The sequence below is a fragment of the Carcharodon carcharias genome, chromosome 3 (assembly GCF_017639515.1).
Source record: "Carcharodon carcharias isolate sCarCar2 chromosome 3, sCarCar2.pri, whole genome shotgun sequence".
Taxonomy (NCBI): Eukaryota; Metazoa; Chordata; class Chondrichthyes; order Lamniformes; family Lamnidae; genus Carcharodon; species Carcharodon carcharias.
Genome location: NC_054469.1, coordinates 171,284,912 through 171,311,849, shown reverse-complemented (window position 1 = coordinate 171,311,849; position 26,938 = coordinate 171,284,912). Strand labels below are relative to the sequence as shown.

The 26,938-nt window shown below is 40.3% G+C and overlaps 1 protein-coding gene across 6 annotated transcripts in view; it reads right to left on the bottom strand.

Annotated features, from left to right (window-relative positions):
* LOC121275778 (triple functional domain protein-like) overlaps positions 1 to 26,938 on the bottom strand; it is a 650,960-nt gene that overhangs the window by 15,255 nt on the left and 608,767 nt on the right. For all 6 annotated transcript variants that reach the window (XM_041183384.1, XM_041183386.1, XM_041183389.1 and 3 more), the window contains 5 exons: positions 25,199 to 25,226; positions 21,164 to 21,326; positions 20,944 to 21,065; positions 16,126 to 16,204; positions 7,836 to 8,036 (listed from right to left, as the gene is read on the bottom strand). In XM_041183384.1, coding sequence (XP_041039318.1) covers positions 7,836 to 8,036; positions 16,126 to 16,204; positions 20,944 to 21,065; positions 21,164 to 21,326; positions 25,199 to 25,226 — 593 coding nt within the window. The remainder of the gene's footprint in view (positions 1 to 7,835; positions 8,037 to 16,125; positions 16,205 to 20,943; positions 21,066 to 21,163; positions 21,327 to 25,198; positions 25,227 to 26,938) is intronic.

Genomic DNA, 26,938 nt, shown 5'->3' with positions numbered 1-26,938 from the left:
CAGGTATTTAAAAAGGGAAAGAGTAAATAAAGTGAGTGTTGCTCCTCTAGAGAGTGACACAGCGGGGAGTTAATAGTAGATAATAAGGAAATGGTGGATGAAATGAACAAATATTTTGCTTCTGTCTTTACTATAGAGGATACAAAATCAGTCCAGTAATAGCTGTAAATCAGGAGGTGGAAGGGAGAGGTGAACTTGGTGAAATTACAATCACAGGGGAAAGGGTACTGAGTAAACTGATGGATCTGCAGGCTGATAAGTCTCTTGGTCCAACTGGACTTCATCCTAGGGTCTTAAAAGAGGTGGTAATGAGATACTATATGCATTGGTATTAATTTTCCAAAATTCCCCAAATTCTGGAATTAATTTCTGCTGGTAGGATGTAACGAATAGACCCTGCAGGGGTCTGTGCTAGGGCCTCAACTTTTTACAATTTACATCAATAACTTAGATGAGGGAAGTGAAGGCATGGTAGCTAAATTTGCAGACAACACAAAGAAATGTAGGAAAGTATGTTGTGAAGAAAACATAAGGAGTTTGCAGGTGGATATAGATAGGTTGAGTGAATGGGCAAAATTCTGGCAGATGGAGTATAATGTGGGAAAATGTGAAGTTGTTCACTTTGGCAGGAAGAATAAAATGGCAGAGTATTACTTATATGGAGAATGACTGCAGAACTCCAAGGTATAGAGGGATCTAGGTGTTCTAATGTATGAGTCACAAACAGTTAGTATGCAGGCACAGCATATAATCAAGACGGCTAATGGAATGCTATTCTTTATTATGAGAGGAATTGAACATAAAAGTAAGGATGTTATGCTTCAGTTATACAAGAGACCACATCTCGAATACCGTGTGCAGTTTTGGTCTCCTTATTTACGGAAGGATGTAAACGTATTGGAGGCAGTTCACAGGAGGGTTACTAGGTCGATACCTGGAATGAGTGGGTTTTCTTATGAGGGTAGGTTGGACAGGCTGGACTTGTTTCCAGTGGAGTTTAGAAGAGTGAGGTGTGACTTGATTGAAGTATGTAAAATTCTGAATGATCTTGGCAAGGTGGACGTGGAAAGGATGTTTCCTCTTGTGGGTGAGTCCAGAACAAGGGGGCACTGTTTTAAAATTAGTGACAGTCCTTATAGGACAGAGATGAGCATAAATATTTTATCAACAGATTGGGCATCCTTGGAACTCTCTGCCTCAGAAGACAGTTGAAGTGCAGTCATTGAATATTTTTAAGGCAGCAGTAGAAAGATTCTTGTTAGGCAAGGGAATCAAAGGTTAACAGGGATAGATGGGAATGTGGAACTTGAAACACAAACAGATCAGCCATGATCTTATTGAATAGCAGAGCAGGCTTGAATTCTGCTTCAGAATTGTTAGAGGCAATTGGTAGACACATGTCATGGGACACTTTACTGCATTAAATGTACCATCAACCCTTCTGCTCCTATTTCATATGTGCATACTTGAAACATACTTTGAAAGCTAATGCAATTTGGTGCTTTTTTAAATTTAAAAACTATATATAATATATGTACAAAATATTTATAATTTTCTCCTTAATGGAATCATTAAAAGCAATTATGTTTTCTTTCCCAAGGATGTGTTTTAGTAACCAGATACTAAATCTGTATTAAATAAGTTGCTGTCAATACTCAGCAGTTCTGACAGTTCATGATGAAATGTCGCAGACCTGAAACATTAACTCTGCTTTTCTCTCCACTGACGCTGCTTGACTGAGTATTTCTAGCATTTTCTCTTTTTATTTCATATTTCCAGTGCCTGCAATATTTTGCATCGGCAAAGAGTATGTATTGCTTTGCATGTAGATACAGGTTTTTCCTTTACTAAATGACTATTTGAGATAAAATGTAAAACTATTAATAATTAGACCTGTTATTTGGCAGATACTAGTTGCTTCCATCCAAAATACACACACTTCCTTGTGATGCAGCTACCATCTGTTATATTCACATGCCAAAGCACAAGATGCCACTTGTGTATTAGCAACTTTTCAATAGAATAAAGGGGAAGTGTATTTTGCTGAATTACTGCACAATGCAAAATATCATAAACCTAAACCCTAATTGCTGTCTCTCAGCTGTTTTTGGGGTAACCTCATTTCTGCTTCAGAATTGTTAGAGGCAATTGGTAGACACAAGTCATGGGACGCTTTACTGCATTGAATGTACCATCAAAATGCAAGTTTTTGAAAGAGGTTTCTTCATATCACATTAGGGGTACAATACTAATAATTTCCTCCAGGCTCCTACTAACCAGTAAGTTGAAATGCATATTTTAGAAGTGCATATGATGTTTGTTATGTTTTGGGACTATCTTTAATTTAGGATAAAATGATGGGGGTTATGTAACCTGTTCTCAAGTCTGCCTAACAACAGGCCTGGGAGACATGGCTGCTAATGATTAAAGGCGGGGGGCTCGGTTTGTTTTGCTGGGAAGAAGGTGAAAGTGTGGCACAATGGCAGCAGTATTTGTGCTTACAATGGTTAGACTGGTAGTCTCCAAAGTCCTAGGAAGGTGTTGAAATTATTGGGTCATAAACTACTTCCAAGATAATAGAGAGTTGGGTGTCAAAGATAGCTAGAAAGACTATTAAATTGGCAATAATTTGCTTTTGTATCAGTGAAGCTTTCACAGCAACGTGGGAGCAGCTTATGCAGCTCTATCCTGGACCTCTACTGAGGAACAAGAAGAGCATCAGCAACACTACTGGCAGCAGGAGCAACATGAACAGGAACAACAGCAGCCACCTGCTCCTCCAGAGGATACAGGGAATGAACACAGAGCTCCAGCTTGCAGGATCCATTTGCCCTAACACAGGGTATACAGGCAGAAGCTCAGCACCAGAGCCTCAGGAGGCTGACTTTCATAGCAAGTCAATGCTGACATTTGCAGCCTCCTGGAACATGGCCTCCTGCCATGCATTGCCAGAGGCCCTCAAGGACATCACAGCCCTGAATTTCTATGCCTCCAGCTCTTTATAGGGATATGGTTCTGTCATCTGCAGAACCTCACAATCTGCCACACACAAATGTACCCCAAGGTGACTGATGTCATGTTTGCCAGGGTTGCCAATTGCATCTACTTGGCTACTGATGAGATAAGTCAGATTGAGCAGGCACATGGATGTGCTGCTCTGGATTTCCACAAGTGCAGGGAACCATAGACTGTATACATATGGCATTCAAGGCATCCTCAGATCAACCAGCAGTACTTACCAATCGAAAGGGATTCCGCTCCATTAGCGTTCAGCAGATGTGTAACTACCATGCATGTTTGTGTAAGATACCCAGGAAGTTACCAAGAAGCCTTCATTCTGTAGCAGTCAAGTCTGCCACAGATATTTGCACCTCCAAGCAGAGTTAGGGAATGGTTTCTTGGAGACAAGGGTTACCACCCTCTAAGGACAGCTATGAGAAGCCACATGGACATAAGAATGGTGATTCAGCAAGTAATCGTGATGCTGAGATGTGATTCAGGTGCCTGGACAGTTCTGGGCGGGTGCCCTTTTGAATGCTCCACTTAGGGTGCCCAGAGAATAGTGGTTGGCTGTGTCTTGCACACACAGCAGAGAGGACCAGAGCTGCAGGATAAGAAAGGTGATGACCTTGCTACATTTTCAGAGGAGAAAGAGCCCACTGTGACCAAGGTATCAACAACTGCAAATGTAGTGGCTAAGGGTGTATGGGACAGACTCACTCAGGCACCTTTCAGTGAATCTGAAGCAGGGTGGCCATCTGGCACACTAATTCTAAACTCACTGTGCCCACCCTCAGCACAAAGCAGTCCCACAGTCAACAATCCATCCCTCTTGTTAATACCCACTGCTTGTTTTCTACTTTTGTCATACCATTTTCCTCAACACTGAAGGCCACTAGGCAGGTAACAGTTAACAATAGGGATGACTAGACAATGGTGCTTTGAAATAAAGTTTACAGTGCATAAACATTAACACCCTTCCCTTGTGAAAGTACAGAGAGTTTGGGCTGTATCTTTGTCTCCCAATGAAGGCAGGTATCAGTTCAGGAAACCTCAAATTTTGATTTTTTTGGTTGCAAAAGCAATTTTCCTCTACCTTCCCAAATTTGTGCTATTTCCGTTTGGCCTTTTCACAGATCAGGAAGGCCTAGGGTGCAAAATGCACTCGCATCTCCTCTGTAGTTGGGATCGGGATTGTGAAGACCACAGGAAATTTGAATTTCCTTCCCCAATTTATTTTTGTATGCTGGTACAAGTTTTGGAAGCTCAAAAATGCAACTCCTTGGAGACTTCACCACCAATAGGGGAAGCCTGCTGAAGAGTCAGGAACACTCTGAAAGGTAAGTGTTCCCATTGATTGATAGGTAATCTGCTTTGAAATAGAAAAGACACCATCTGTTCTTTCCAGTTTTTTTTGGGTGGGCTGGGGGGGGCAAGTCTGGAACTGAAAGCTTATGTTGATAGCTGTGGCCATTATGAATGTTTGGTGGAGTTCCAAAAGTTGGTGGTGTACTCAGCTCTCTTGACACAGCTGCTCAGGAGATTGACTGACAGTCTTAAGGGGTTGATGTGGTTTCTGAATACATGGCTGTTTGTTTACACAAGTTAATGGACACTTAAGAGATTAAACATTTTTTCTATGTGATTTTAGTATCAATGAGAGTTGAATGAGAGTTTTACTAGATTATTACAGGTTTAATTTTATTCACCTGCACCCATTGCTATTGCATGGTTGCTGAGGACTATACATAGTAGATACTGGGTGAGTGGTTATGGAGAAGATATGGCAGGGCATAGAAGACATATGGGGGCATGGGGAGAATGAGAAGGTATGGAGAAGGCATGGGGGTGGGACTAGGTGAGGTAGGAATGAGATTGAGAGTTAGGTGCTGTCCCCAAGAACCGAGGTGGGCTTTCGAACTAATTTTCTTTTGCGTCCACACTCCTCTTGCACTGCATTGCAGCTCGCAAACTGCACATGGAACCTGCCCTTGCTTGAAAAACAAAAATCTGAGGCAGAGTCAGTCATGAGTCTGGTGTGCTTTTCAGAAGTTGCTGGAGATATTTCATGAGACTGCGAGGAAAATCCGAGCCTCTCCCTTTTTTTTCCTATTACTCCCATGTGGTACTCTCCTGTGGTTTCAGCAGAGCTGGGGGCAGGAATCTGCACTGAGCTGAACAGAGCTTGGAAGTCTTGCACCCTCTGCCAGGATTCTTCACTGCTCTAATTATTTCAAACATCTGCTCCTATTGACTTGTGATATGTGGCTCACCATGTAACAAAAGAGTTACCTCGTGAACGCTCCTTTGACAGTACCTTTTAAATCCACAAAATTTACAGCCTAGCAGAACAGGGCAGCAGATGCATGGGAACACCACCATTAGCAAATTCTCCTTCATGTCACACACCATCCTGACCTGAAACCATAATCGCTGTTCCTTCACTGTTGATGGGTCAAAATATTGGAACCCTCTCCCTAAAAGCACTGTGGGTGCACCTATACTATTTGAACTGCAGTGGTTCAAGAAGGCAGCTCTTCAAGGTCAATTAAGGATGGGCAATAAATGCTGGCCTTGCCAGCAATTCACATCCCAAAAGCGAATAAAAAAACATGCCTTGGAAGCCCTGCTGAGGTATGAGTGTCTGAACTGGTGGAGGGCAAGCATGAGTTGTGTGACGGTGCTTATGCAATGTGCACGATCTCCTCTGAGGAGACTTCCTCTTCCTCCAGCACCCAAGAGATGCTTGAAGGACCTGTGGGAGATGAAGGATTTGAATTGACAAGGTGAAAGGGTTCAAAGTCATCAATGTCGATCTTCATATTTCAGTAGCTACTGACATCAAGCCATCACGAGTTCCCATGTAGTAATGCAATATCTAATTCCATCACCAGGTATCTGAACCCTATCGCTCCAATGCCAATGGCCATGCATTCCAAGACTCCATTTACTTCCAGTGCTTTGTTCTCTGTGACAGTCAGGGTGACTATCATTGATTCTCTGTTTCCTCTTGGTTTTCTGTGCTCTCTTCTGCAAGTGGAGAAAGGAGAGTGCTGAGTGAAAGAAATGGAACAGGTTGAGAAGACAGAATGAGAGCATTTGTGGAGAGTGACTGTAAGGAAGGGTATGAGAGGACAATAAGATGAGGGTTAGTAATAAAAACAAAAAAACTGCGGATGCTGGAAATCCAAAACAAAAACAGAATTACCTGGAAAAACTCAGCAGGTCTGGCAGCATCGGCGGAGAAGAAAAGAGTTGACGTTTCGAGTCCTCATGACCCTTCGACAGAACTTGAGTTCGAGTCCAAGAAAGAGTTGAAATATAAGCTGGTATCAGCTTATATTTCAACTCTTTCTTGGACTTGAACTCAAGTTCTGTCGAAGGGTCATGAGGACTCGAAACGTCAACTCTTTTCTTCTCCGCCGATGCTGCCAGACCTGCTGAGTTTTTCCAGGTAATTCTGTTTTTGTTGAGGGTTAGTAATGGCTGTTCAGATGAGGATGTGAGCAAGTGCCACAAGAGTGAAGGATGGGATGGATCTGCAAGGTGTGTTGGTCTGAGGAGTGCTCTGCTGGAGAAGGCTGGTGAAGTTGAAATGAGGGGGTTTGACACTTGAAAGTGACATGCTGTTCACCTTTCCAGCTTTGATAAGATCATTGAACCTCTTGTAACACTGTATCCATTAACAAGGGAACAGCTTCTGCTGTTCAGCTCTTCAGCCACCTCCAGCTACGCCTGCCTGGCTTCAGAGGCAGGCTTCTTCCTCCTATCACCCCCATTATAATATTACAGCCTGCAGCGTGATCTCTAGGGATGCCTCAGAGAAGCGGGAGTGAACAGACTTTCCTCTTTGAGGCTCCCATCAATCCAGTTGTTGTCTCTCAGTTGCCAATTGTAGAATACTTTCTTTTTTTCCCTCATCTGGATTCCTTTAAATACTAAGACTTCACCAGTCAAGTGTGGGTCTTGATCATGGCTTTCTTTTCCGACTGGAGCGGAACCCAAAGCAGGATGTTAATTCCTACTGCAAATGGTCCAAAGATTAACATTTAGTCAATGTACCTCTCACTACAATGGAGAACAACAAAGTATATAAAAGTGAATCATTTTGACAAACAAAACATATGAGTAAATACCATCGAAGGAAATTTAGGAAGATTTTAATAACCTGGTTTTCCTGAGCATCTAAGCATCTGCCTTGTTTCCTTTTCCTGTTGTACTCGCAATTTGTGGCAACACTGCCATAAACATATATGGCCTAGAGATCTGACCGTTCAGTGCCTGTTTTCCGGCACTAAACAAACCCACTCTTTTGATGAACACAAAAGTGGCACTAGAAGGAACATTGACTTAAAAAAAATAAACAGATGGTGATGATATCATACCAACAGCAAACTAGATTAATAGGTTTCTGAAAAAACCTGGCTGATATACTAAACTGTGAATACATCCGGAATGATGTATTTTTGGAAGGCTTAAAAGAGTTTGAAAAATTTCCAATGCAGCAGGATTTTGTTGTGTTTATTACACTTGTGTGGATTTTCTTGCAGCAATACCACACTGCAACAAAAGTCCTGAAAGTATAGAGTTCAAAATCCTTTACCAGTGGGCTTCAGTAACCTTTACTATAAGGATGCTAGGTATAGCCTTTCATAGAAACATATTGCTTATTTTCAGAAAAAGTTAAGGGGAGCAGAATTCCTCTAGTTTAAGAATCACAATGCAACACTGCTAATGGTGTAGAGAAGACAGTTTGCCATGATAAACTAAGCCTGTAGTTTTGAAGTGAAATGGAGAATTGAGGGCACAACAAGGTTATCATAACCATTACTTACAATTCTAGAATGACTATGTAGTTGGATGAAGTTTCAAAGGTATCCAGAAGGCTAATGAGCTGGGGATGCTGGAGATTCTGCATAATTCCAAGTTCATGTATAACCTGATCCCGTTTCATCATTTTTTTGTTGATGAACTTTGCAGCCACCTCTCGTTTAGTTCCTTTTTGGTCACATCTTTTAACCACAGAGAACCTTCCTCTGAAACAGAAACAAATTATTGTCAACTTAATAGTCTTCCATATCTCACTGGGTACTATCCAAATATACACATAGAAAATCATTGTGTTCAAAATCTTTCATTTTTTTTTAAAAACATCTGGACTTTAAATAGTTGTGGATATATTATAATTCACACAGAGTTGTGGGTTCAAATTTCAAACCAGCACTTGAACATATAATCTAAGATGATATTTCAGTGCACTCTTGAGAGAGTCTTGCATTGTTAGAGGTGTTCACTTTTGAATGATATGTTAAACCCAGGCACTCTGTCTGTCTGTTCAGGTATACATTAAATATTCCATTCAGGAGTTCTTGTAGTACCCTGGCCAACATTTATCTCCTTGCTAAAACAGAATTACCTGGAAAAACTCAGCAGGTCTGGCAGCATCGGCGGAGAAGAAAAAAGTTGACGTTTCGAGTCCTCATGACCCTTCGACAGAACTTGAGTTCGAGTCCAAGAAAGAGTTGAAATATAAGCTGGTTTAAGGTGTGTGTGTGGGGGGGTGGAGAGATAGAGAGAGAGAGAGTTGGAGGCGGGGTGGTGTGGTTGTAGGGACAAACGAGCAGTGATAGAAGCAGATCATCAAAAGATGTCAACGACAATAGTACAATAGAACACATAGGTGTTAAAGTTAAAGTTGGTGATATTATCTAAACGAATGTGCTAATTAAGAATGGATTGAATCTATTATTTAAAATAAAAACCCACTAGAGCTATACCTTGAGTGCCCTACCATCCATTCTTAATTAGCACATTCGTTTAGATAATATCACCAACTTTAACTTTAACACCTATGTGTTCTATTGTACTATTGTCGTTGACATCTTTTGATGATCTGCTTCTATCACTGCTTGTTTGTCCCTACAATCACACCACCCCGCCTCCACCTCTCTCTCTCTCTATCTCTCCACCCCCCCACACACACACCTTAAACCAGCTTATATTTCAACTCTTTCTTGGACTCGAACTCAAGTTCTGTCGAAGGGTCATGAGGACTCGAAACGTCAACTCTTTTCTTCTCCGCCGATGCTGCCAGACCTGCTGAGTTTTTCCAGGTAATTCTGTTTTTGTTTTGGATTTCCAGCATCCGCAGTTTTTTTGTTTTTATCTCCTTGCAGTTGTGGGACTTCGATGTTCACAAATTGGCTGCTATGTTTTCCTTTATAACAGTTACTTAACATTCAAAGTAACATGTGAAGCACAATGAGAATTTTCTCAGATAAACAACTATATAAATAAAAGTCTTTGCTTCCATCTAGAAAGAAAATTTGAATATAGCAGGACTATCAAGAAAACTAGCAGGCAATTTGAAATCCTGCTGTTGAAGTGGGCTTTAACGAAGAAAGAATCTCAGTTATTGCATCTTCCAGCAATACCACAAAAATAGCATAAGAACTAAATTATGAGGTGTAAATTCGGTCACACATACGACTGAATTATTAAACCCTGAACAGCAGAACTGGAAATAAGATTTTTTTGAATTTGCTCATTGAGTGGGGGCATCACCGTCAAGGCCAGTGCTTATTAACGATCCCTAATTCCCTTTAAGGTGGTGGTGAGCAGCCTTCCTTAACTGCTACAGTCCAAATGGTGAAGGTACACCCACAGTGCTGTTAGGGAATTCCAGGATTTTGACAATGAACGAACAGATATACTTCCAAGCCAGGATGATGCCTGACTTGGAAGGGAACTTGCATGTGATGGCTTTTAACAAGGTCTCACACAGGTTTAAATAAGGTAGACAAGAAAAGCTGTTCCCACTAGCTAATGGTACAAGGGAGAGTGGACAAAGATATAAGGTTTTGGGAAAGAGACGCATGGTTGATGTGAGGAAGAACATTTTTATGCAGTGTGATAATGACCTGAAACGTGTTGCTTACAAGGATGGTGGAAACAGAGAAGATCAATGACTTGAAAAGGAAATTGGACGGGCACTTGAGGGGAATAAACTACAAGGACTACAAGGATGGTGGGTGGCGAGGGGAAGGTTGGGCGGGGGGAGGGGGAGGGGGGGGGGGGGGGGGGGGGGGGGGGGGGGGGGGGGGTGGGGGAGGAGGGGGGTGGGGTGCACAGTATATGCGAAGAATGGGACTGACAGAGCCAGCATAGATTTGATAGATCCAAAGACCTCCAAATGTAAGTGGCAACTTAGGTCCAAAATTGACTCAGTGGCAGGAAACAAAGCACAATGGTTAACATGTGTTTTTGTGACTTGAAGAAATTTCCAATGGGGTTACACAGGCTCAGTACTGGGTCCCTTGCTGTTCACAGCATATATCGATGATCTGGACTTAAATGTAGGGGGCGTGATTAAGAAGTTTGCAGATGATACAAAATTGGCCATGTGGTTGATATTTCAGGAAAATATCTATGGACTGGTTAGCTGGGCAGAAACATGACGAATGAAATTCAATACGGAGAATTGTGAGGCAATGTATTTGGAGAGGACAAACAAGGCAAATGAAAACACAATTAATGGTAGGATATTGAGAAGTGTAGAGGAACAAGGGGATTTTGGAGTGCATGTCCACAGATCCCTGAAGGTAGCAGGTAGATTAAAAGGTGGTCAAAAGGCATACGTGGTACTTTCCTTCATTGGCTGACACATAGAGTATAAGATTAGGGAGCTTATGCCATAACTGTATAAAGCAATAGTTAAGCCATGGTTAAAGTGTTGCGTACAGTTCTGGTCACCATATTACAGGAAGGATATGATCACACTAGAGAGGGCAGAGAAGTTTTACAACGTTGTTGCCAGGAATGAAGAATTTTAGCTATGAGAAAAGATTGGACAGGGTTGAGGTTGTTTTCCTTGGAACAGAGAAGGTTGAGGGAGATTGAATTGAGGCGCACAAAATAAAGGAGGGGATACTAGATAGAGTGGATAAGAACGTTCATTTTCCTTTAACTAAGCGGTCAATAATTGAAGAAGTGGATAGAAATAACTGATAGAGGATTGGCGGGATGCTTGGCACTTCTGACCTTATGATGGAGGGAAGGACATTTATGATGCAGCTGAAGATAGTTGGGCTAGGACACTACCCTGAGGAACTCCTGCAGTGATGTCCTGGGACTAAGATGATTGACCTCCAACAACCACACCCATCTCCTTTGGTGACAGGTATGACTCCAACGAACGGAGAGTTTTCCCTCAGATTCTACTGGCTTCAAATTACTGCAATAGTTTATGGTGAAACCTAGCAGGTTGATTATGGAGGATTTGGTGATGGTAATGCCTTTGAATGTCAAGGTGAGGTGGTTAGATTCTCTTTTGTTGGAGATGGTCATTCCCTGGCACTTCTATGGTGTGGCTATTATTACTTGTCATTTATTAGGCCAAACAGTAACGTTGCCCAGGTCTTAATACATATGGATATGGATTGTTTCATTGTGCAAGGAGCTGCAAATGGAACTGAACAGTGTGCAATCATCAGCAAACTTTTGCCCTTATGATGGAGGGAAGGTCATTGATGATGCAGCTGAAGATGGTTGGGTTAGGACACTATCCTGAGGAACTTCTGCAGCAATGTCCTGGGACTAAGATGATTGACCTCCAACAACCACAGCCATCTCCCTTGGTGACAGGTATGACTCCAACCAATGGAGAGTTTTCCCTCGGATTCTATTGACTTCAAATTTATAAGGTCTCCTGATTGCACACTCAACCAAATTTTGTCTTGATATTAACCTCATCACTGGAGTTCAGCTCTTTTGTCCATGTTTTCATCAAGGCTGAAATGTGGTCTGGGGCTGAGCAGTCCTGACAGAAAGCAAACTGAGGATCAGTGAGCAGGTTACTGATGATCAGGTTATTGGTGTGCAGGTACCGCTTGACAACACTGTTGATGACACCATTCATCACTCTGTTAATGATTAAGAGTAGACCTTTGGGGTGGTAATTAGACATTTTGGACTTGTCCTGCTTTTTTTCTGGACAGGACATACTGGGCAATTTTTTATTAACATCAGTTAATAGGGTTGATGCAAAGAACAATAGTAAAAACATATAATTAAAGGCTTTTTATCTGAATGTGCGAAGCATTTGCAGTAAGACAGATGAACTAGCAGCACAAATGGAAAAAAATAGTTTGTATCTAAACAACATTACAGAGATCTGATTACATGGTGACCAAGGTTTGGAAGTAAATATTCCAGGGTACATAAAATTTTGAACAGACAGAATAGAAAAGTAGGGGGAGTATGCCTCATAGTAAAGGATGAAATAAGGACAGTAATGAGAAGGGATCTTGGTGCAGAGGATCAGGAAGTAGAATCAGTATGGGTGGGGATACAAAGGGTCAGAAAATGCTGGTGGGAGTAATTTATAAGCTCCCTAACAGTAATGATGCCATTGGACAAAGCAGTGAGCAAGAAATAATTATAGCTTGTAACAAAGACAATGTAATAACTGTAGCGGCCTTCAATCTTCAAATAGACTAGACAAATCAAATTCGCAAAGGTAGTCCTGAAGATGAATTTGCAGAATGCTTTTGCAACAGTTTCCTGGAACAATACATTGTGGAACCAACCAGGGATAATGCTTTCTTAGCTCAAGTATTGTGCAATGAGGCATGTTTAATTAGTAATGTCATAGTAAAAAATCCTCTGGGAAAAAGTGATCATAACGCAACTGACTTCCTTATTAAATTTGAAAGTGGCATAACTCTAGTCCCAAACAAGAAGTCTATTACAGACATATGAGGGGAGAGTCGGCTAAGGTTGTTTGGGTAAATAGACTGAAGGTTATGGCAGTAAATAAACTGTGGGAAACAATTTAAAGAAACAATTCAAAATGAGCAACAAACATACATTCCATTAAAAAGAAAATCCCAGGAAGAAAGATCCATCCGTGGCTTACTAGGGAAATTAAGGATAGTATTAGATTAAAAGAAGCAGCTTATAAAGCTACAGAGAATAGTGGTAAGCCTAAGGATTGGGTGTGTATAAGAACCTAGCAAAGGGCAAACAAAAAATTGAGAAAAAGGGAAAAACTACGGAATAAATTAGCCAGGAACAAAGGAGCAGATTGTAGGAGCTTTTAAAAGTGCATAAAAGGAGTAGCAGCTAAAATAAACATTGGTACCTTAGAAACAGAGGCAGGAGAAATTATCTTTGGAAACAAGGAGGTGGAAGAGACATTGAACAAACATTTTGTATCAGTCTTTACAGTAGAATACACAAATTACATAACATGCTTAGAGGGTAACCAAAGGGTTAATAAGAGTGAGGAACTTAAGAAAATTAATACAGAAATAATAATTAGCACATAAAAAGCATTGGAGGAACTCAAGAGACTGAGCAACAAATTCCCAGGGCCTGATTTCCTACATTTTCAGGTTCTAAAAAAGGTAGCTGCAGAGAGAGTGGATGCACTGGCTATGATTTTCCAAAACCCAAGATTCTAGAATGGTCCCGGTGGACTTGAAGTTAGCAAATCTAACAGTGCTATTCAAGAAAGGAGGGAGAGAGAAAGCAGAGAACTACAGGTCAGTTAGCCTGACACCAGTCATCGTGAAAATGCTGGAATCTATTATTAAGGAAGTCTTAACAATGCAGTTAGAAAATCATACTATGATCAGGTAAAATCAACATGGTTTTAAGAAAAGGAAATTGTTTGGAAAAATTTATCAGATTTATTAGGGGCAGAATTTTGTCCTTGTTCGGCGAGCTTGGCGGGGGCGGTCGGGAAGCTGACCGCCGCTCGCTATCGAGGCCAGAAGGCGATTTCATGCTGGCGGGCCAATTAAGGCCCACCCAGCGTGAAACTCCTATGGCAGCACATAGCGCTGCCTGCGTGGGCGGGGCAAGCACAAACTTCACGCATGCGCACGCTTGATAATCTCCCTTTACATTTTTTACTTTACTTTTATTTGCTTTAGGAAACCACATCCTGCCCATGGATGAGGTTTCCTAAAAAGTGCAAGGGCCACTTGGCCTTTTTGCATGCCTGCCAACTGTAAGGTTGGTCGGGCAGCGAGAAGTTTCATTCAATTATCTTTTTAATGGCCTTAACAGGCCTTTTAATTGTTGGCGGGCATGCTGCCGACTCTGGTACGCGCCTGAACAAAATATCGCATGACTGCACGTTGATATCGGGACGTATGTCTGATGTCAATGCGTGTCATTTTACGCTTGTAAGTCGGATGCGTGCCTGCCCGCCAAGGTAAAAAATTTGCCCTATGATTTGAGTACAGGATAAAGATGTCTTGCTAAAATTATATAGAACTTTGGTGAGAATGCATCTGGAGTATTGTGTACAATTTTGGTCTCCTTATCTAAGGAAGGATATGCTTGCCATTGAGGGAGTGAGTGCAACGGAGGTTCACTAGACAAACCCTATAATGTCAGGATTGTCTTATGAGGAGAGATTGAAGAAACTGGGCCTGTTTTCTCTAGAGTTTTGAAGAATGAGAAGTGATCTTGTTGAAACTTACAAAATTCATTCTAAGCATGACACGTTAGATGTAGACAGTATGTTTCCCCTTGCAGGTGAGTCTAGAACCAGAGGACACAATCTCAGGATAAGGGACAGGTCATTCAAGACTGAAATGAGGAGGAATTTCTTTACTCAGAGGGTGGTGAATCTTTGGAATTCTACACCTCATGGGGATGTGGTAGCTCAAACACTGAGCATGTTCAAGGCAGAAATTGATAGATTTCTGAATACTAATGACATCGAGGGATATGGGGATTGCGTGGGAAAGAGACGTTGAGGTAATGATCAGCCGTGATCTAACTGAATGGCAGAGCAGGCTCGATGGGCCGATTGGCTTACCCCTGCTCCTATGTTTTGATTAGAGCTTTTTGAGGATGTGATTAGTAGGGTAAGTAGCAACCAGTAGTTGAAGGATACTTGGAATTCCAAAAGACATTCGCTAAAATGCCAATACTTTAAGTGTGCATGGAGTTGGGATAATATATTAGCATGGATAGAGGATTGGAAAAGAAGCAGAGAGTAGGGATAAATGGGGAATTTTCAAATTAGCAGGCTGTAACTAGTGGAGTACTGCAAGGATCATTTCTGGGACCTCAGCTATTTATAATCAATAATCATGACTTAGATATATTACTCTGTCTCTTCCATAGAACCATAGAACATCTATGTTTGCTAATGATACAAAGCTAGGTGGGAAGGTAAGCTGTGAGGAGGGCATAATGAGATATAGACAGTATAAGTGAATGGGCAACAAAGTGGGAGATAGAGTATACTGTGGGAAAATGTGCGAACAGATAGGTTTGAAATTTCTACATTTTGATGTTCAAAGAGATCTGAATGTAAATGTACGAGGAACACAAAGTTAGCATGCAGGTACAGCAAGCAATCAGGAAAGCAAATGGCATGTTAGCCTTTATTGCAAGGGGATTAGAGTACAATAATAAGGAAGCCTTGCTATAGTTGTACAGGGCTTTGGTGAGACTGGAGTACTACGTTCAGTTTTGGCTTCCACATCGAAGGAAGGATATACTTGCCCTAGAAACATTGCAGTGAAGATTCATTAGATTGGTCCCTGGGTTGAGAGAGCTGTCCTATGATGAGAGGCTGAATAAACTGGGTCTGTACTCTGGAATTGAGAATGAATGTTGATCTCATTGAAACATAAAAGATTCTGAAGGGGATTGACAGGGTAGACCCTGAGATGTTGTTTGCCCTGGAAGGGAATCTAATCAAATTTCCAGGGCTACATTCTCAGGATTGATCATTCAGCAATGAGCTGAGGAGAAGCTTCTTCACTCAAAGGGTTGTGAATTTTTGGGATTCTCTACCCCAGAGGGTTGTGGATGCTCCATCAATGAGTCTATTGGAGACTGAAATAGATAGATTTTTGGTCTATCATGGAATTAAGGGATGTGGGGAGTGGGTGGGGAAGTGGAGTTGAGACAGAAGATCAACCATGATTGTATTGAATGGTGAAGCAGGTCTGGAAGGTTATCTGATCTACTTGTGCTCCTAATTCTTATGTTCTTAAACAGGGCTGCTCAGAGCTTCTTGAGAAAAAAAACTGGGACTCAGAAAGCTTCTCAAATAAAAAATAAAATCAATGGGAATTATGAGAATTAAAATGTTACCTGCCAATTTCTGCTATTTCAGTATAAATAGAATCAAAGTTGTCCTTCCAGGTGACCCTTACTCCGTCACTTCCAGGTCCTTAAAGACAAAAAAAGAAAACTTTTATCATATTAATCAAATGGAAATTGAAAAAAAAATTCAATCTCTGCTTTTGAAATGAAAGCAGCTAGAATACCAATGGCTTCGCTTCAAAGAATCATGACTGCAAATCATCCTTTATTCCTACTATACTTTTCCACATAATGCATGGCACTTGATATTTTTGTCCGTCTCTTTGCAGGGGGCAGGGCGTTGTTCATACGCATTATAAAGCATGTGAAGCATTTAACTAACAGGCTTTTTACCTCCTCTAAGACCTGCTCATTTTCTACTTGCCCCGACATACCCAGTGATGATAGATTAATTACAGAACATGGATAAATCTGAGTACTTTTTAATCCTGGATGATGGAGAAACATCATTTTACAGACTCCTGGCTGTAGAGGTGGAGCAAGTAGTGGGAAACTTGGAGGGATATCGGGAAATAAATGACAGAATTATGTAATCAATAATCAAAGGGAAGGGAAAGATTAAATCTGAAAGTGAGAAACATGGGTCTAAGACTGGTGCTTTCAATCTAAATAAAAGTAATTATAAGGGTATGAAGATAGGGTTGGCGAAAGTGGATTGGTAAACTCGGTTAAAAAGTAGGACAGTAGAGATGAAGCGGCAGATTTTTAAGGAGATTTTAATAACTCCCAGCAAAGATTTATCTCAGTGAGAAAGAAAGGCTCTAGTAGATGATGCATCATCCATGGCTAATTAAAGAAGTTAAGGATAACATCCTTATGACCACAGCTAGTATTAATTGCTGCGCAAACAAAAGTTCAGAGGGAATCTTGGCTTACGGGCCACACCCTTTTTTGTATTCTGATAACGAGAAGACAACATACCAATTTCAGTAGGAAGAGGTCCAGTAACACTTTTGGGTTTTTAAAAAATTATAAGTAATAGTTTTATTAACAAGAAAGAAAAGTTAAGCACACAAGATTACAGTTACACAATTAAGGTAAGTCTTACAAAACATTCCCTCAAAAACTCTCTACTTGGTCAAACCCATAAGTAAACACCTTCCAGGCAACACTCCCTTATAGATGTTTAAATATGAAAAATCCCAGTAATATCACACAAGGCAAACTGCTGTAGCTTCAATAAAGGTATACCACATGACCTTTACCCACTTCCATTTTATGGAATGGAACCTACTTCAGAATAAAACTGCTTGCTGCAGCCCAAGACTTCTCAACAGCTCAGACAGCTCCAGCTATCTCCAGCTTAACAGCTATACAGTCATCTCTCCACCGTAACAATTATCCAGTTCAATAGCTAAAAACCAGCTATCCACAGTAACTCTAATATACCTTTTATCCCCTTTCATTTCAGTCTCATTGTTTTCTCACCTCTTTGAAACTCAAACCCTTCCAAATATAAGATCTTTCATGTTTCCATCTTGTCTTTGCTTTAGGGTTAATAAGAATATAAAATCCCTACTACTATTTACCTATGGACTCCAGCAGGATGCAAACATTTTCCTTGTCAATTCTGACTCCCCTTTGAAATTCAAACAAACTTTCAACTTATCTAAAAATGCAAATGTTAGATCTAACTTATTTAATTGTGCCTCAACTTAACACCTTTATCCTTTTCATATTTCTAAACCTCCAGACAACCTGATTCCTATCAACTCTGCCCAGCTTAATCAAATCACACACACACAGACATCCAGCCTTCTTTACAGAGTAACACAATATTCCCCAAAATATTTTTAAAAATAACATCCATTCTCACAACATCAAATTGATAGAAACATTGTACAAATGCCGGAAGGTTGAATAGGTTTTAAGGACCAGCAAAGAGTGACTAAAACAAAGAGTAAAAATTAGAATATGAGAGAAAGCTAGCTTGAAATATAAAAACTGATAGTAATGGTTTCTACAAGTATTTAATCAGGAAAAGAGTAACAAAAGCGTTGGTCCCCAGTGAGCCTGGGGAATTATTAATGGAAAACAAGGAAATAGTGGAGGCATTAAACAGATATTTTGTGTCTCCCTTAACTTTAGAAGACCTAGAAAACTTCTTACTTGAAAATAGGGAAGTGAAAGGGTGGGAGGAGCTTAAAACAATCACCATCACCAAGGAAAAGGTACTGGGAAAGCTATTAGACCTAAAGGCTGAACAATCCCCAGGACCTGATAGCCTGCATCCTAGGGACTTGAAAGAAGTGGCTGCAGAAATATTGGATGCATTGGTTACAATCTCCTAAAATTCCCTAGATTCTGGAAATGTCCCAGTGGATTGGAAAATAGCAAACGTAAACATTTATATAGCAAACCTTTATTCAAGAGAGGGAGACAGAAAGCAGGAAACTATAGGACAGTTAGCCTAACATAAGACATTGTGAAATTGCTAGAATCCATTATTAAAGGTGTTATAGCAGGATACTTAGAAAATTATAATGGGATCAAGCAGAGTCAACAAGGTTTTGTGTAAGAGAAATTGTGTTTAACTATTTTGTTAGAGTTCTTTGAGGAAATAATAGGCAGGGTGGATAAAGGGGAAACGATAGATGTGGTGTACTTGGATTCCCAAAAGGCATTTGATAAGATGCCACATCAAAGGTTACTACACAAAATAAGAGCTCATGGTGCAGGGGGTAACATATTAGCATGGAAAAAGGATTGGTTAGCTAACAGGAAGCAAAGAGTAGGGAAAAATGGGTCCATATCACAGGGATCAGTGTTGGGGACTCAATCTATATCAATGACTTGGATGAAAGGGCTGAATGTATGGTAGCTAATTTTTCCGATAACACCAAGATAGGTAGGAAAGTAAGTTGTCGAGAGAAGGTAAAGAGTCTACAAAGGGATATAGATAGGTTAAATGAATGGGCAAAAATTTGGCAAATGGAGCATAATGTGGGGAAATGTGAAATTGTGCATTTTTGGCAGGAATAATAGAAAAGTGGTATACTATTTAAGTGGAGAGAGATTGCAGAACTCATTGATACAGAGGGATCTGAGTGTCCTGGTACACGAATCATAAAATGATAGCTACAGCAACTGATTAAGGCGGCAAATGGAATGTTAGCATTTATTGCAAGGGGAATGGAATATAAAAGTAATGAAGTTTTATTGCAGCTGTACAATGCAGGTAATAAGGTAAACTGGGGCGGGGGGGGGGGGGGGGGGTTAGTGGCTACAGGGCACTCCTGCTTCACCTGGACAATACGCAGTGCTATAAATGCATTTGACTTTTCACGAAGCAGTCCCTTTAGCTGCCAGGTTAAGGAAGGCAGATTAAATCTGAGACACACAGCCTCATTATAATATTTAAACTGTCTACCAGCCTCCTGAGATTGAATTGGTTGTCTGCTTCTCTGTTAAACTTGGAAGTGGTAGGTTGGAGGCTGGTAGGGGTTGGGTTTGAAGTTTTATAATCTCCTGACCCCACTTCCCCTGTTTCTGATTTAAAATTAACACTATAGTCTAAACCTGGAAATAAAATTAGTTTTAAAGCATGTACAGGAAAAAAAAATGAAGGTTAAGAGAGAACGTTGGAATTAAGGGAGACAAAAAAACCATGGGAGTTAAAGAATGCAAATTTAGTTTGTTATTTAAAAAATACCTTGAACACTAATTAAACTTTGAAGGAATGTGATTCCACATTTGTAAAATTAAATTTGCAGGGCTGGAGAGGTTGTCAGTAATTATCATTTAGCCTTGAATGAACCAGCCCTTTCTTTTTCTGGTGTGTTTAGTGGGTAACTGTTTGTTAAGTACTGCAGCTTCAAATTGGTCTTGAATTTCAGTGAGTTTATTGAAGACTGATATAGTGCGGCTTGTGGAGGAGTGTGTATCTGTGAAAGCAATTTGTGATTTTCCATGCTTAGATTTGTACTTGTTGACATCAGAAGTTGCCGTCTGATTTACTCCAGAATAACGGTGAGTGCTGTTAGTCCGACGATTATCAACGCAAAAATAATGTAAATGCTGTCATTGTTATCTATTATTTTCTGATGAATCATTAGGATTCTAATGTTCTCTTCAATGTTTTGTTTAAATTCATTCTCAGGATGTGGGCATCTAAGGCAAGGCTGGCATTTATTTCCAATCCCTAGCTGCCCTGAGCAGGTGGTGATGGGTCTTCTTGAATGACCATTGTTTGATAAAACTGAGTAGCATTCTAGGACGCTTCTGAGGGCATTTCATGAGTCAATCAAGTTGGTATGAGTTTGGAATGACCTATAGGCTGGACCAGCAGGTTTCCTCTCCTAAAGAACAACAATGAATCAGTTCGATTTTTACAGCAATCCGACTGCCACGTGACCACTTTTGTTGATACCAAGCTTACATTTCCAGATTTAAATAAAAAACTAAATTTACATTCTGTAACTCCCATGGTCTGACTTTACCACTGGATTATTAGTGTAGTCTTTTGTATTATTAACATAACGACTATACTACCAGACTCCCACAGTACTCCTACCAAACCATTATTACATCAGCAAGGAGTTTAGGGTCTAACACAGGTCTAGATTTGAACTCCTACAATTACCTACCTGTGGTAAAGATTAAAACAAGCAATGGGCTTCTCATTTATTCAAATAAACGCTAAGAATGTAAAAATTCAACAACAGCCAAAGTCAATGGCTAGACAGCAAAGCAACAACCTATTAAAAGACCTCCTAAGAAATCGAAAATAAATGCCATAAAGTGATAATACTTTAGATGAATTAGATTCTTAAGACTACCAAGACAATAAAATGTCAAAAATCTCACCTACAACTCGCAGGATTGCAGAAGAGGAGGCTGATCCCACATCATTTACAGCTACACAAGTGTAAGTGCCATCGTCGTCAGTGGTCACGTTCAGTATTTTAAGTGTAGCTTCACCAGAATCGCTGTAATCACCATCACGTAATAAAATCATCATATTGGTAATGAAACAATCTCAAAAACCAGAAACATACTTTCTCATAACAGATTATTTGTTATTTACCTGTACATAATATTGTTATGACCATCACTGCTCAAAATGCTGTGGTCTGGGGCCTTCCATGTTATTGTAGCTTTGGGACGGCCGCAGACTTTGCATTTCAGTGTAACAGTCTCCCCTGTCTCACAGGTCACATCAGTCAGTGGGTTGATGAACTCAGGGGGAACTGGGAGAAAAGTTTAGTTTAATAGAATTGGTCAGTAAATATATGATATGAAAGGCTGCAAGAAAACATGAAGTTCTTCACAAGAGACTTATGATCATGTTATATGGATGGCACACACACTTTTCTATGAATAAGGTAAGTACAAACCAGTTACGTTACAATCAGCTACATATTTTCAATTGACCTAGATTGTATGATGTGGAATTTTACAGGCATGAATCCCCCATTAAAATGTGTTAAACAGCAGGAAGGGACAGGAATTGAAGCAGTGGGGAGCACAGGGCTGACAAGACAGGAGGAATGGGCACAATTCAGCTGAAATTGGTAACGAACCTGCTAAGACTCTGCACTTCATGGCCCACAGAAACAAATCAAAATGCAGAATGCCCATTTATTTAGCCTGGATTTAAGGTCTACCCAATTTCTGAGAGTCTAAACAAGATGTGTGTGTGTGATTATCCCAGATTTCAAATACAACTCCTGGAGATTTCTTATTGGTACGTGATTCTGCTGTATTACTAAAGATAATTACAAAGCAAGCCTAAAGAAAAGCTCACACTTATGGCATAGATTACACTATCCAGTTGAATATATCTAATATGCTGGACCCACAGCTTGCAGATGGAGCTGGGTGAATTGCAAACAGAGTGGAAGCTAGGAATTTGATAATGAGCAGGAAAATGGCTTCTCGTGATCAACTCAAGAATGGAGCTACAGAGTCCATGGATTCTAAGGTATATTCCTTGATTTAAGTATCTAGATGTCTAATATTTACGGTTTTGTGTTTAGTGTCTTAGTTCTTGTCAAGTTTGAGTAAATAATTTAGTCTTTTCTTAATTCTGAAGAAGTCATATTAGACTTGAAACATTAACTGTTTCTTTCTCCACAAATGCTGCCAGATGTGCTCAGTATTTCCAGCACCTTGTTTTTATTTCAGATTTCCAGCATCTGCAACATTTTGCTTTTATTATAGGGAAAAAGCCATGTAGTTTAAGGCTAATTAACAGCAAATATATAAATAATCACCTTGTATCAAAGGAGTTTATTTTAAGTTTCTAATTAGAATGAAGGGACAACCCTGGCCCATATTCTGCAATTCCCGCACAATGTAGGAACTTCAGGACACTCCTTGTGTTCCCGGGGCCCATGTTTTGAGTAAGCGCCTCCAGGTGCTCAAACTCATGCTGAGGATGAGAGTTTGAGGGCAGCTGGATTCACTTCAGGACATATGGATGGCTGTATGTTTCCTCAGTCGCAGGTCCCAGGAGGTGGTCACCATACAGCCAGACAAAATTCAGAACAGCAAGTGTGTGCCTACCAGAAAGGGTAGGAAGAGACAAGTAGTGCAGGACTCTTCAGGAATGTGGCACTTTCAAACCAATATTCAGCACTGACTACTGGGGTATCAATATCTTGAAGGGCTGCACCAGTATGTTTTCTACCCAATGAAGAGGGAGGCATTACTGGATTTAGTCCTGGGAATGAAGCGGATCAACAACAACAATTTATATTTATGTAGCTCTTTTAATGTAATGAAACATCCCAAGGCTCTTCATAGGAGCATTATGAAACAAAGTATGCCACCGACCCAGATAGGAAATATTGTAACCAAAAAACGTGGTCAAATAGGTAGTTTTAAGCAGTGTATTAAAGGAGGAAATGAGGTGGAGAGGTGTAGGGAGAGAATTCCAGAACTTGAGGCCTAGGCAACTGAAGGTACAGCCACCAATGGTGCAGCAATTATAATTGGGAATGCCCAAAAGGCCAGAATTAGAGAACAGGTAACTCAGAGGGTTGTGGGGCTGGAGGAGATCACAGAGGTAGGGAGGGGCAAGGCCATGGAGGGGTTTGAAAACAAGAATGAGAACTTAAAAACTAAAACATTGCTTGACAGGCAGCCATTGGAAGTCAGTGAGCATAGGGGTGATAGTGGAATGGTACTTACTGCAAGTTAAGACATGGGCAGCAGAGTTTTGGATGACCCCAAGTACACAGAGGATACAATATAGGACACCAGCCAGGAATGCATTGGAATAGTTGAGTCTAGAGGTAACGTTGGAACGGATGAACCTTTCAGCAGTAGATAAGCAGAGTCAGGGCAAAGTCAGGTGATGTTACAGACACGGAAATGGGCAGTTTTAGTGATGGCATGAATATGAGATTGGAGCTCATCTCAGGATAAAACGTGACAGCAAGTTTGGAAACAGACTGGCTTAATCGCAGACTTTTGCCAGGGAGAGGGATGCAGTCGGTAGCTAAGGATTGGAGTCTGGAGCAGGGACCGAAAACAACGGGTTCAGTTTGAAAGCCAGCTTGAATTTGTTAAGGGAAATCTTGTTTAACTAGTCAGATTGAGCTTTTTGGCAAGGCACTGAGGGTGGATGAGGACAGTGCAGTCGATGTGTATGTGGATTTTTAAAAGATGTTTGATAAAGTACTACATATCAGGCTTGTTAATAAAATTGAGATAAAAATTATGCTTGGGATAAAAGGAATAGTAGCAGTATGAATACAAAATTGGCTAAGGGAGGGAAACTGAAAATTGTGGTGAATGGCTGCTTTTTTTGGATGGAGGTGGGTATACTGTAGTGTTCCTCAAAGTTCAGTACTAGGACAACTGTTGTTTTTGATATGCATTAATGGCTTGGACTTGAGGGTATAGGGCACTACCTTGAAATTTACAGATGACATGAAACTTGGGAGCACAGCCAACATTGAGGAAGAATGTAACAGGTATCAAGAGGACATGTATAGGCTGGTGGAATGGGCAAATGAGATGATACTTCTTACTATGAAGAATTCTAAATTGTATAATTTTTGAGGGGGTGCAAGAAGAGAGAGAAGGGTGCTTGTGGACAAATCTTTTCAGGTGATAGGACAGTTAACATAGCAGTTAATAAAGCATATGGGATCCTGGGCTTTATTAATAGAGACTTAAGTACAAAAGCCAAAAAGTTATGCTAAGCCCAGGCAAAACACTAGTTCCTCCCCAGCTTAAGTATAGTGTCCAATTCTGGGCACCATACTTTAGGAAGGAGATGAAGGCTTTGAAGAGGGTAGGGAAGAGTAGATTGGTTACAGGGATGAGAGATTACAGTTCTATGGATAGACCGGTAAACTTGGGTTGTTCTGTTTAGGGCAGAGAAGGTTAAGAGGAGATTTTATAGAGGTGATTAAAATCATGCAGGGTTTAGATAGAGTGGATGGACAGAAACTGTTCCCATTTGCAGAAGGGTTGAGGACCAGAAGGCACAGGTTTAATTTGATTGGCAAGAGAACCAGAGGCAACATGAGGAAAAAAGAATTTTTATGAAATCAGTGATTTGGATTTAGAATGTGCTGCCTGACAGGGTGGTGGATACAAATTCAATAAGAGCCTTTGAAAGGAAACTGGATAAATACTTGAACGACAAAACATTGCAGGGATATTGGGGAAACAGCATGGCAGTGGGTCTAATCGGATCTTCAAAATAGCCAGTGCAGACTTGATGGCCAGAAAGCTTTCTTCAGTGCTGTGCTATTCAATGATTCTATGATAACGCTTCTCACTCAGTTTTCACCCAACAAACGTGTTAATATGTTCTGCTTTCAATGACTGCTCCCAGATGTGTAAAAGTAGAAAAGTTCAACCAATACATTCAGGAAACTGCATTGTAAAAGGGAATGAAAATAACAATAATCTGCTGTGCTGCATCAACTAGCTTCAACTCTGTACCTTTCTGCTTGGAGAAGAGCTGACATGAGCCCCTGTTTCATAGCAGAGTTCATGGCACAGTACATAGGAGCACCAAACTGCTGTACAAAATCCCAACCTTCAGAATAAAGCTGTTTATTTGTGCTTTGTGAAATTTAAAATTATTTTGATAACTTACCATCATAGATATAATTAGGGTTCAAGAGCTGAAAAGAAAGAAATGAGAATGACTTAATTTAAAATGCATCTTGCTATTTGTCTCAACCACTCCATGTGATATAGCAAGTTCCACATTCTCAGCACTCACTGAGTGAAGAAGTTTCCTCTGCATTCCTTAATAGACTTGCATTACCATACAATGGGTAATGGATTATTGAAAACAATAACTATAAATAAAAGCAAAGCCAAAGCTTGTATTAGTTGTGTAATAATTGCAAACTTATTTTTAAAACAGCCTTTTCAGAACCTTCAAGTTAAACCTATTTATATCCTCCTTCTCTACTGTAACCATTCTGTGAACTGTGTCTTGCCTGGCCAGCAAACAGTGTTGTTTGGCAGCAGAACTCTTGTTCCCTTCTACTACTCTAAAAATGCCACCAGTATCATAAATGCCTTAGAAGGCCTACAACTCATTTATCAGGCTTTTGAGTAATTATCAGAATATTATGTTCTGACACTTGGCAATAACTGTCAATTAAGATGTTTCAAAAGCACATAGCATAATTGAGGATACTTTGCATGGCCTCTAGTTATTGCAGCACAGTATACGCACTATTAAGTCAGTTAAAGAGTTAGCAACTTTAGTAACTGATGCTAATGAGATATATATAGTTAACTAAGTAGATGCATTTCTTATTGGTATTTACTAATAGAAGTAATGGGTATATTGCAAATATTTGTGTGTGTTCGATTATTCTATCGTCACTTAAATCATGATATTAGCCTCAACCTGGGGCAAAGTGGAAACCAAACCCAGGTACTTGCCACAAGATAGGCGGAAATAAAAAGAGTTGATCCACTGCTGCTTTCATAGGTCATCCTGTGTCAGTTCAAGAATACATGAACAGAGGCCTTATCATAGATTGCCAACCACCTTAAGTGTGAGTGGTGCATCAACAAGCAAATGGTACTTTGGCCTCATTTTTGAGAGGTAAAATAAAAAGTAAATAAATGATGGACACTCCAACTAAAAGATTTCTAAGCGTAAAATAAGTTCAGGATATGTTAAATTAACTGAAAGTGGCAATATTATTATATTTTTACTTGTTTGAAACTGGTCAAACTGCACGAGAAACAACTTTAGCTGTTGGTTGATGGTTATGAGTTTAGTGGAAGTTAATGGTCAGAAACACAGCTCAAAGTGAATTTGAGTTAACATTTCGAGTCCGAATGACTCTTCATCAGTTCTGATGAAGAGTCATTCGGACTCGAAACATTAACTGTATCCCTCTCCAAAGATGCTGTCAGACCTGCAGAGTTTTTCCAGGTATTTTTGTTTTTGTCCTAGATTTCCAGCATCCACAGTATTTTGCTTTTATCGAAGTGAATTTGACCTGATTAGCTCAATGGTCAAACTTTTAAAACAAAGCAATTAGCTTTACTGATGCCACAAATCTAGCATAGGAAATTACTTGAAGTGATGGATTGTAAAGCGTTCCAAGTATACTTGCCATAGAGGGAGTGCAGCGAAGGTTCACCAGACTGATTCCTGGGATGGTAGGATTGTCGTATGAGGAGAGATTAGGCCGACTAGGCCTGTATTCATTGGAGTTTAGAAGAATGAGAGATCTCATTGAAAACATATAAAATTCTGACAAAGATGGACAGACTGGATGCAGGGATGATATTTCATCTGGCTGGGGTGGGTGCCTAGAACAAGGGGTCACAATTTCAGGATATGGGGTAGACCATTTAGGAC